The sequence below is a fragment of the Leiobunum rupestre genome, chromosome 8, assembly GCF_980474605.1.
Source record: "Leiobunum rupestre chromosome 8, qqLeiRupe1.1.hap1, whole genome shotgun sequence".
Lineage (NCBI taxonomy): Eukaryota > Metazoa > Arthropoda > Arachnida > Opiliones > Sclerosomatidae > Leiobunum > Leiobunum rupestre.
In genome coordinates, this window is record NC_143391.1 from 20506632 (window position 1) to 20519137 (window position 12506).

A 12506-nucleotide genomic window follows, 5' to 3' on the forward strand; every position below is an offset into this window, starting at 1 on the left:
TGAGAGCGTGGACGCGAAAAAAATCAGTTAGGCCTAATATATTTTTTTGCGTCGTTCGCCTTTGCGTCGCTTACGCCCGAGTGAAAACCAGCCTTAATGCAAATTAACATAAGTTTACCAAAAATATAGGCGTCATTTTTATTTTATTTTAAGAACTGATAACGTAAGACATTACGTGGGATTCGATTTTATGAAGACGGTGTTGTTATAAAAGACGAATGCCAGTTCGCGAAGGCCTAGTTTTCGTTACTCGCCAGGTATACCGCGTCGTCTGTCTACACGCCGCGTTCGGTTATCTGGGCTCAAGGGTGCCCCCGGGCTTGACCGCATTCCGTAAGCCGTGAGAACCATGTTCTTGGCAATGATTCGTGAATCGTATAAAGGTTGTTTGTTTTTTATCTTTTCACGCGGCTTTCTTTTTTATTTAAACGAATTCGCGTGCCAAATTTATAATAATAATAATAATAACAGTATGCGTATTCGTGCCGGTCTGATATCAGCCTTTATAAACGGCAAGCAAAAGAGGATAATTAACGATTTGTTTTTGATAAACAAAAATGCAATGGAAATTAGGCTGAATTCGAATAAGTATCTTTACTATTACTATTTATTAATAGTAAATAAAAAATTAGACCAAAACGCCTGTAGAAGTGTTCCAACCGTATTACTCGTAAATATTGCGGGAAGCCCACCACCGAGGTTAGCGAAACGGTTACCGCGAACTGATCGTATAGATGTAAAATCATGTAATGCGCGCTTCCGACCTTAAATAAGAGTATCGGATAAGGGAGGGTCATAACGAGGATAAAATGAAAACTTTTGATCCCGAAAGACACGTGGAAAAGAATATTGAAAAGCTAATTGGAGAAAGGAGAGATGGGAATTGGATACGTAATTGGGAGTGAGTACGAAGCCCAGGGCGCAGACAGTTCTCTCTCGGAATAATTCAAAAAGAGAAGGGAAATTGAATATATATAAAAAAAATTATCTGGAAAGAGGCCCACTCAAAGGCGGGCGAAATCGAGAGCCGATTAATCGCGGAAGAACGATTTTTAAAGTGATTTTCGGTCGATGGAATCGAGCAGACGGACGACTCTACTTGGCGGAGCTAACGTCATTCGTACCTTCGACGTAACTAGCAACTAACATTCTTAAACCATTTTATAAAAAATAAGAGGAATGTTACGAGTAAGGAAAAGTTGCGAGGCACACTTTCGACGGTGCGTCCGAGATAGATTCAGGCCGGCCGGCCGCCTGGAATGGGCGGTCTTCGCCTCTCTCTCTCGCTCTCCATCTCGGCATCTCGGGCGTAGCTCGTCCGGGATGCAGCCCATCTACGGAAGCGGAAGATGGCCTCGGGAAACGAAATCTTGGAAGACGTGTTCGAGTGGCAGTTAGCGCGCCCTTTCCCTCCGCCGTTGCCCAATTCAAAAGCTTCTCTTTGGAATAAAGCTCGCTCGAGAGTTCGCTACAAAGGCGAGCCACGAAGCGACGGACCAGTATCTGGTCGGGGTCAGTTTCTCCGCTGGGAAATGTATTTCGAGGACGCCGCGAATTTCCCGTCTTTTCAAATAAGGACGGATTACTTTTGCTCGTACGTACGAAACGGATCGGTTTTCGCCCACGGCCTTTACGACTATACCGCCTCCTAGAACTTATGTCGCCACTAAATAGATAATTTCTCAAAAATGCAACGCTAGACTTTATAGTTTCTTCACTAAAGCGTATGATGATATGTCGATATAAATAACGTAAAAAAAATTGGTTTTTATTTTATTATAAACAATTCATTAAAAAACAGTAGGTGAAAAATAGGTCAAACATCGTGTCATAAACTAAGCAAACGATAAATAAATCACGCTACGTAAATAAATGGAGATAAAATCAACCGTAACATTATACCGAAATTGTTTAGCGATAAAACCAAAATAGCGGAAGGTCTGAGCAAACGTATTGACAATAGATAACCGAAAAGTCGCCTACAAACTAGACGATGGCTATGTTGACAACTTGACAGCAACGTAATTCGAAATTGAACAATCGGAGGAGAGTTTTAATCATATATGATACCGAAGGAAGGGGAGTTTTAATCATATATGATACCAATGGAGGGGGGGGGGGGGGCAGAGAAGAGCTGGAGGAGAGCGAGAGGGAAGTGGAAGCGCGGAGAGAGAGAGAGAGAGAAAGGTGCGGACGCCGGAGAAAACCGCTAGGGGCGCAACACGTCGTCTCCGTCGTGTTCGCGCCAACAACGAGAAGAGAGAGATTGTTAGGAGATTGATATTATACAAGTTTTACACGCTTCGAGGCTTATTGACCTTTCGTTCAATCTAATTACGCAGAGCGGCGCTCTTGTCGCTATTTGGCGCTTCAGCGAGCGCTTTCAACAAAAACCCAGGATTGCTACTCCCCAGAGTGGATTACGCCAGAATGGATTTCGACGCTGCATACCGTACGGGGGGGGGGGTTACGATAAAAACTCGCCTTATAAAAAAGAACTTTTCCGGCCACCCGCGCACGCTGGCTATATACTCAACGAGCAGGGCACGTAGATTCAACACAATGAGACGGGGCTAAAGATGATCCCCCGTCTTTGTCACGTTCACTAGCCGGCTCCCACGACTATACTACGAGCGTGTCGCGCGCTTCCGAGTTCCTAATACCCACGCTTTGGCCGGTATCTCGTATCGAAGGTCGCCCCGTACTATAGTCCGTGTTTCTACAAAGCGATTCTAGTTCGCAGCTTTCTTTGATAAATCGAATGATTTATTTTGTAGCGGAGTTTATCAGCTTTTGTTTGGTTAAGCGCGCGAGCAAAACGGAAGAAGCGCTAAAATAGATTCTCTTCTTCAATTTTCAACGCGAAGGACAGACCCGTTTTAGGGGTTGAGACCACTTCTTTCCTTTAACGTGGCCCGACGAAAAAGAAAGATTATTTATCAGCGAATTCGATCTACAATTTAACGAACACTTCGTATTATTATCGAAGAGAGGATTCCCCTTCTTTATCAATTATCCGCGTGTATTCAACGCGGGAGGGGAAAACAAAAGAAACTTCGGGACTTACCGGAAGCGTTTTCTTCCGCTTCTTTCTGCCGCGTTGGACGATGACGCTGCAAACCTCAAGAGAACGTGACTGGATTGAGTCCTGCAATGGAAAACAATGAAAGAGAACTTTAGATACTGAAAGGCTAATTGCTAAATTGAAAACTTCGATAGGTTGCTTTAAGTCGCTAATTAAGACATTTTGTATATTCACTTTAATTAAATATTTCGTATATTTTAACTAAAAAATTATATGTTTTTTATTTTGATATTTATGGCTTATGTTTTTGCCTAAATTTATTACTTCTTTAGACCATTTTATTTGTATAATCGTAATTTTCTAACGTCTTTGATTGGTTCTTATAGAGAAGCTGGTCACTCCGCGTACTTGGTGCACACGATTCCCTTAATTAGTAAGTCATCTCGGAGTAATTTGTGTACTCCGCGTAATCTTGGTGTACTCCGCGTAATCTTGGTGTACTCCGCGTAATCTTGGTGTACTCCGCGTAATCTTGGTGTACTCCGCGTAATCTTGGTGTACTCAGCATAATTTAGGTGTACTCAGCATAATTTAGTGTACTCAGCATAATTTAGTGTACTCAGCATAATTTAGTGTACTCAGCATAATTTAGTGTACTCAGCATAATTTAGTGTACTCAGCATAATTTAGTGTACTCAGCATAATTTAGTGTACTCAGCATAATTTAGTGTACTCAGCATAATTTAGTGTACTCAGCATAATTTAGTGTACTCAGCATAATTTAGTGTACTCAGCATAATTTAGTGTACTCAGCATAATTTAGTGTACTCAGCATAATTTAGTGTACTCAGCATAATTTAGTGTACTCAGCATAATTTAGTGTACTCAGCATAATTTAGTGTACTCAGCATAATTTAGTGTACTCCGCATAATTTTGGTGTACATAAAAATTCTTAAGTGATCATCCCCTCGTTCCTTATTTGGTTTTTCACCCCGCCAATGCCCAACACTATAGCTTCAACCACAAAAATATGTTAATATTATTCGTGAACTTTGAGTATTATGTACATTTGCTTTACTTATATTCCGCGGAAAACCGTTAGACAAATGCCCGAAAGATGCTCCTGTAACACCACTATAATATACGAGTGGAGGACGAGGAGGTTCGAACAACCCACGCGAATTTGGGAAAAAATGCAGGAAGTCAAGGGTGTAACTAAACTTCGATAGTTTCTAAACGCGGAAAAATGCAAATGCATAAACACATCAATACGAGAGATAAGCGCCTCAGTCAAACGGACCTCTCGATAAAGTAACCACATCCTCCGTTTAAGGGCAAGAATACCAATTTGTTTTCGCGGGTTCGCCACTTTTAAATCGACAGAGAAGAGAATGGCGTTTTCTCTTCCTGATCGAACACATCACGCGCCACAAGAAGAAGAATACCCAAAATGGTTTTTTTTTAAATCGTGGTTCGGGAGCGAGTTCGTCATCGTACAAAGTACTTAAGGAACGTGAGGCCGAAAGAAAGCCGGGCCCGCCCGCACGCCCTCGTGCGGCCACAGCGATTTCCATTATTCGGGGGGCCCTGTTTAAGATGTACGCCGGTTTATCTCGTAAGAATATATATATACACACACGGTGGAAAGGCGATTACGTTACAAAACGGGAGATGCCAGCGCCGTAATAAAGCGGCGGAGATGAATGGAAAAGACGGGTTCCGTGGCCCCCCTCTAGCGGGGTAGCGCGTTTTTCACGAGCCGCGGAAGTCTAAGATGCTGGTGGAAACGTAAGCGGCTATGCCAAAAAGTCAACGACCGGTGCTGGCCCACTTGCTAAAAATCTCGATTCTCCGTTAGAGTCGTCTCAAGGTAGAGGACGGCCACGGATACGAGAGCGGGGGGACACGCTTCCCTCCTCCCGCCCTTGAACTTGAAACGAACCTTTTTTTATTTCCATGTTTACCCGTTCATCCGACTGTGACGTCTCCGCGCCTTTCCGACAACTTATCCTTAAACAACGCAACCTCGTATTTTCAATCGCGTTCCTAACGTTACGCCCACTACCCGATTACGTTGACGTTAATTGAAAATTTTAAATATCATCCCGATAGATTTAGAATGAAAATGAGGCTCACCCGATAATTCGCGAGATTTCCTCCCCGTATTGGAGACCGTAGACTATACCGTATATGTAGATTTTATTAAATGCTAAGTAATACCTTCTACGTAAGAAGGGGTATACTTTTACGTTATTTGATGATGGTTTTATTTTTGTTTTGGCCGCTTTTCTTTGGCGGGTCGTCGTGTTTTAAAAAACCGCGAATTCGCTCCCCATTGGGGCCTCTTGCTCCACTTTTTATCAATGTAGAAATTAATTTTTATTTTACTTCTACCGGTACCTGGTTCTTCAAGTAAACAAATTCCGTCTACAGTCGAAAGCCGTTACCTTGTTTTTTCCTTAATAAAGTATTGGCCGACACGAACGTCCATTTCAAAGCAACCTTTATTTTTATATTTAAGAGTTATCGCTTGTAAGCCTGACGCGAAGAAAATTGGGTTTTTAATGATTTTTTTAATAGTGTTTTTCGAGGTTGCAAAAATTTTACGTTACCGCTTCGATATTTTGAGAGTTCAAAACATCATAGTGAGATTTAATATACGAATTTAAAGGAGGTTTTAAGAATGATTTCACGGTCCTTTTCACGGGAAGTTTATTTTTTACAATTGAAATTTTCGAAGGAAAGCTAACGAAATGATAACAGAATTATTTTTACGGTGATTTTGCCTTCGAAAATAGTGGTTTTTAAAACATTTCTCTTATTTGGAGGGACCGAGGGGCTGATCACTCCGCGTAATCGGTGTACAGAGCCGTACCTTTGACTGTACTAATGGGATTACGCGTAATTTTTGAAATCCCTGCCTTTGGCAGTGCTAATCTAAGCGTAATCCGGCGTAATCGGTGTACAAAATTTAAAGAAGTGGTTAGCCCCTCGGGAGGGACATATTCTACAACCTAAATTATTGTCTAACGCCGCCGCAAAATAGGAACGAAAATTTCGGGGCATATTCTCAAAGATTTCTTTTGATACGTGACACAAAACCCTCGAGACAAAGCTATAACAACGCCAAATGTCGTGTAAAATATACTGTACTTAAAACCCTTTGATATTAGAAGGAACAAAACAAATAGGGAGACCTTCATCAAGACGCCAAAAAATACCAAAAAGAAGAGGGTCATCATTATGGCGCTTTTCAATGTCATACACCAACGCGTGGAAGATTAATTTCCACTCCGAAGAAAACGCTTTTCAGGATCGCGTTGTATCAAAAACACCAATTCTATCCCCGTCCTCTCATTCCATAATACAAAATACCCTAAAACACGCGGAGAATCCATTCCGAAGAGAGCTATCACAATTTTTTCCCCAACACAATGGAGAATAAAAACACAATCAGGCGATATAAAATTTACCATTATGACCTGACCCTGAATAGCCACGCGAATTATTCATCCCATTTCCATTCTATTTCGACGATGGTACTATAGCGTATACCCTCGGCGTAACGCGCGCTGCCCCCCTGGACAAATGTTACCCTTTGGAGACTCGCTGGACCGTAAAGCGTATAGAGAGATTAACGTTATAGCGTATTCCATCAGGTTTGGCCTAGAGGCGACATTAGATTCGAATACGGAAACGCGGGTAACGGGATCCGCACTAATATTATATACGCGGCTTCCTGTTATATCTCCGCGACGCGGGGAAGGAAAGGGGTTTCGTATTATACCCCCCCCCCCCCCCCCGGGTACCTGTAGATCATGGTTGCATATAGCCGCGAGCTTTTTCTATATTGTTTCACTTCTCTCATTATTCTCATATAAAACGTAATATAGGGGGGGGGGGGATTTGTTCATTATTAAAATCAAATCCCTTTACCTGACAGTTCGAGTAATAGCGGGGGTAGGGTACAGATTATTTTTAATGAGCGTAAGACTCGTTTCTAGGAGGTCTCTTCTAAAGATAGCGTGCTCGAACGAAGGTAATGGTAGGAGGAGCGCGCGATGTAAAATATAGTGATTTAGGCATCGGAGTTAAACGAGTGTTAGCCGCGACTGTTTCGTCTACGACTTTTTCGGGGATGAGCTACGCTATACCTTAAATACTTAATCGGTTATTGAAAAGATGCGTGGCCCGCGGGCAATGTTGGCTGGTGATGGGACGGTAGCCTTTTCCGCTGTCTCGATTAGCGCGTAATTGCTTTTAATCGCTGGAACCTTTCGTGGGAAAAGATTATCATTAGACTCACCAGCGGCAGTTTAAAAAGATAAAACTTCGTCATTTGTTCCCTTCGTAATATATTAGACCAAAATAGGCCAAATTCCTGTTGATTATATTTTATACGCGAATGTATGCGCCTACAAAAGCGATTGTATTTTTACAAAAATAAATCACTGATTTTAAATAAAAATTTACCCGTTTATTTAACTTTTCGTGACATTGAAAAGTATTGTTGTTATCAGAAGTAACCGAAGTTGGTTCATCTGATATAATACGAATAAACTTAAATAATTGACATCAAAATAACCTCGAGACGAACAACCGTATCACTATTTTCAAGTGTCAAAAAACAAAGCGTTTAAAACAATAGGCGTTTCAAGTAATTTTTCTTATTCTTCGACAAGACCTTAAGTAGTAATTATATAGAAACGAAACCAGGTCTAGGCGAGACAAAAACTCGTACGTCATTACCCCAAAATTAATTTTAAAATAGTAAAAACCTTTAACAAATGAGAGGTAATTTACCGTTAAAACGTACACCCATAAATCACAAAATGGGGTCTATCTTCTTTAAACAAGATCGTATCAATTTTGCTACTTTCGACGGCAGAAACCAAAACACGGGTCGAAGCAGCGATGAAAAATAGGGTGTCGAAAATAAGGCTTCGACCATTCGTCATAACTCTCATTTTGCTCTCATCATGGGCGCAAACGCGGGAGAGCGCGCTCCCCATCACCGGAGTATACCGGCTCTCTAAAAGTTTATCGAAGCGAAAGCGAGACCCATCGCAATATGGCGCCACTCTATATAAAAAAGAATCTAAAAAGTGGAGAGATGGCGAAATTGTCTTTTATCTACTTCCCTTTTTCGGGGCCAGGGGTTTTGTTTTCAAAGCGTCCATCACACTTTTTTTTAAACGCGACGGCAGCTGGTCACCGTACGAATTGACCAACGCGGCGCGCTTGGTCGAGTAGAAATAAGATGGGAAACGATGGGAGAAGGACCACCCCGGCGACCGACCGGACATCTCGCGCGGTTTCCATTTCCCAAAATTGAATCGCGCGGGTAAAACATACGTCTACGCGTCCGCGGAAGAGATAAAAAAAAAAGTTATTTTTTTCACGTCGGCTGTGACGGTGGCGGGAGAAAGTCAGTCAAGCGTTGATCAAAAAGATTTCGCCTTTTCTTCCAAGCTCAAAACGAACGGGGGGGGGGGGGGTAACGGGGGTGAGGTGAATTTAATAATTTGGAGGCGAAAAAAAAGGTGACCGCTGTCCGTATCTCATTACACGATACACTGACCATACCGCAAACGTCTCAATATCAGGACTCGGATCGAGTAGATTATATTGTATCTATACGGACATCGGCTGGACTGAATGGAATTGATTTACAATACGTTTTCTCCTTCATATCATCTCTACGTATAAAGTTACACTTTTCCCAGAGTACACGTTTGGTTTAGAAAAATTTGAAATGATATTTTTGTATTTCTTTACATGATTTGTCTAAATATATTTTATTAAAAAATACCTACCAGTACCAATTTTTCATCCTATTTGAATAATATTTTTTATTTAAAAAATACCTAACCAGAAGATAAAACAAATAAAATAATATATACTATAAAGGTACCATTAACTTAATCTTTAAGTTCAAAAACTACACTGAAATCGCTATCAGTTAAAATAACGCGCGTGGTGAGGTACATTATAGCAAATTAATAATTCCAATCACAACGACGGTATTAAATTAAAACCTTTCAATTACATCTTGAACTTGAACTTTCCTTTTAACAAGTTTGGGCTCTTCAATATAAAAAATCCGACCACTGTATTAAAGTACGTAATTTTAATACGGAAATGTACCCAATCTGGATATTTTTTTCTTCACTTCCTATATATAAACCAATAAGTACTTCTTTTCCCGAAATATCAAATTTTTCTCCAAAAGGAAGAGACGGACACGCATACTAAAAGGACGACTTAATTGACTTCACCCCGAAGAAATGCATTTCCAGTTTTGGCGTAAAAACGCGCATACCTAAACGCCCGTAAAACAAGACGCCGCGGTACGAGCTTCGGGGGACGAACATAACGGGAATCTAAGAGTTTTATTTAAAAAAAAAAACACATTTATTTTCGTAGAGAACCCGAGAATTTGACCCGCATGGGCCACGGTCTTGATATAGCTTCTAGTAAATCGCCCCCGGGCCCAACTTTTTATGATTATGCAAATATGCCCCTATACCCATATCGAGAAGGCGAAAGGTCCCACGCGCACCCAAAGGAGAGATATATTGGGAAAACATTGCACGCTGAATCAAGAGCGAACCCGGAATTCAAAACCTGTAAAATAATCCGCTATCGATAGCTACGATCTTCGCCAATGTTTCTTGGGAATATATTAAAGTATAAACAAATCGTTATTCGTAATTATATAGAGAGAATTGGGGAGTGTTCATTTCTCATGTTCAATATTACACGATTTGTTTTTTTTATATTTTATAACGAAATAAAATCTAAGGAAATTTAATAACGAAATAAAATCTAAAGAAATTTAATAACGAAATAAAATCTAAGGAAATTTAATAACGAAATAAAATCTAAGGAAATTTAATAACGAAATAAAATCTAAAGAAATTTAATAACGAAATAAAATCTAAAGAAATTTAATAACGAAATAAAATCTAAGGAAATTTAATAACGAAATAAAATCTAAGGAAATTTAATAACGAAATAAAATCTAAAGAAATTTAATAACGAAATAAAATCTAAGGAAATTTAATAACGACAGAAAATCTAAAGAAATTTAATAACGACAGAAAATCTAAAGAAATTTAATAACGAAATAAAATCTAAGGAAATTTAATAACGAAATAAAATCTAAAGAAATTTAATAACGAAATAAAATCTAAAGAAATTTAATAACGAAATAAAATCTAAGGAAATTAAATAAAGAAATAAAATCTAAGGAAATTTAATAACGAAGGAAATTTAATAACGAAATAAAATCTAAGGATATTTAATAACGAAATAAAATCTAAGGAAATTTAATAACGAAATAAAATCTAAGGAAATTTAATAACGAAATAAAATCTAAGGAAATTTAATAACGAAATAAAATCTAAGGAAATTTAATATTGTTGTTTCATAATTTAAGGGAAAGGAAATAAAATCTTCATTCTTTTGTTTTATTGTGAAATTTTAGATTAAAACCAAAATCTATAAATTTATATTTTAAAATAAGAGTTAATAACTGAATTCATTTAACGTAAGAAAATCTCATATTTTTTACGATTAGTGATGTTTCATAGTTTAAAGGGATGGACTCAAATCTTGATTTCTGTTTTATTGTGGAATTTTTGATCAAAAACAATTTTTATTCAGTATATATTTTAAGAGCAAGTGGACGGGGCATCGAAATTAAACGAATTCTATTAACGCAACTTAATACACATATAAAATTGTCGGAATTTGAAATATTTTTATTCAACTAAAATGGTCCCTCAAAAGAAAGTGAAGTTTTAAAAACACATTATCGGGGAAAATTTGAGAAATATATAGAAAGCTAGCATTTTTTGTGAGAGAAACTTTAAACGTGACCCCTGACCCGACCCGCCGCAGACAGCCAAGATAAAGGAGGAGAAATCCGGAGAAAAACAACCCTCGAAAACATCTATCTTCAGACGGTTCTAAAGGTCCACGTAAGGGTTTAGAAAAGGATGGAATCCAGCGGCTCTCTCCGGGCACCGCTGATAATTATCGAGTCGGCCCTTCTCTAGCTAGTGGCTGAAATGGCCGAAAAAGAGAGAGTGTAACCCCCCCCCCCGCCCCTTTCTTTAAAAAAAAAGTGTTGACGCTCGAGATTTTTTACTTCGCGAGACTTTCGGGTCAGGTCGGGTCGATGAACCGTGCCTTCTTACCCCACGACACACTGAGGTATAGACTACACCCCTCAAAAGACGACCACGGACAAAGGGTAAATCTTTCTCCACTATTTTTTTACGAACCCGGCCAGGGTTGGAGGTTTTTTAATAGCTCTCCCTAGAATATAAAGCCCTTTTTCTATCGAGACGTTTTGGAATTTGCGGGACCCCCGCAGATTTATCGATATCGCCTCGCGTTACCAACATATTTTAAGAGTTCTTAGTCGCCGAGGTCAGTCGGCTGTTATAACATTGAGATACGGGTTTGAAAATGTCCGAGTCGACCGAGAAGATTTTTACGGCGTCAAAAAGAAACCTTCGACGGGGGGAGGGGGAGGGGGGTCTCGTGGAAGGGTGGAAACAATTTTCGAATTCTGCCGACCCATGTTTAAACGCATACACAGAAAATAATATTTTATTGAGAAAGGTATAACTTACATTCGATATAAACAATTTACAGTTAGTTTAGATTAAATATTAGTTTGTAAATTCGCTTTTCTTTCATATTCTAATAAATAAATAAATTTACTTCGATAAAAACTATTTATACAATTAATATTTGAATTATTATAGCTCTATATTAAACATTTTTAAGTAAAGGGTTAAATATTTGTTTGTAAATGAATAAATAAATAGTGGTTTATTTCATTTATACAATAAATATTTTTTAATTTAAATTTATCATGGATCTAAATAGGTTTTATTTAAAAATCAAATCTTATTAACATAAATTCTTTCTAATTCTGTGGAAGGTTTAATATGATCTAACCTGTAATATCAAATCAAATTCTAATTATTGAATCATCTCACAGTTTAATAACAAATTTCCAGGCGGGGGGGGGGGGGGGGGGGCTAGGTGGAATCTGCTCCTAACGTTACCATTACTATCAATTTAAACTCGAATCCTAAAACTAAAAACGATTGTATATTGCTGTTGTTGAAACTATATCTAAATCAATTTTGAGATTACAAGACCGATAAATAATTAATTAATTAATCAATCAAAGACGTATCATTTCCTGTTGATCAATTACTACAGGTCTATTAAATTTTTTCAAAGTTAAAGGATTAAATACCTATTAACCCTATACTACCTTGTTTATATCTAAATTATAATTAGCAAGGTTCAACTCACCAGCCCTGGAATAAATGGCGGTTAATCCGTTAATCCAACAAAAGCACGCACAGTAATCCATGTTAGCGAATATATATTTGTCAAAAAAAAAGGCGTATTTTGGCGACACGCGGTCCCGTCTAATGTAAACACGAGTCA

The 12506-nt window shown here is 38.8% G+C and overlaps 1 protein-coding gene across 1 annotated transcript in view; it reads right to left on the reverse strand.

The window, feature by feature from the left end:
- The window catches only part of Blimp-1 (PR domain zinc finger protein 1), a 71418-nt gene that overhangs the window by 26032 nt on the left and 32880 nt on the right, over positions 1 to 12506 (reverse strand). The window contains exon 2 of the mRNA XM_090155776.1: positions 3068 to 3148. Within this exon, the coding sequence (XP_090011902.1) occupies positions 3068 to 3148 (81 nt within the window). The remainder of the gene's footprint in view (positions 1 to 3067; positions 3149 to 12506) is intronic.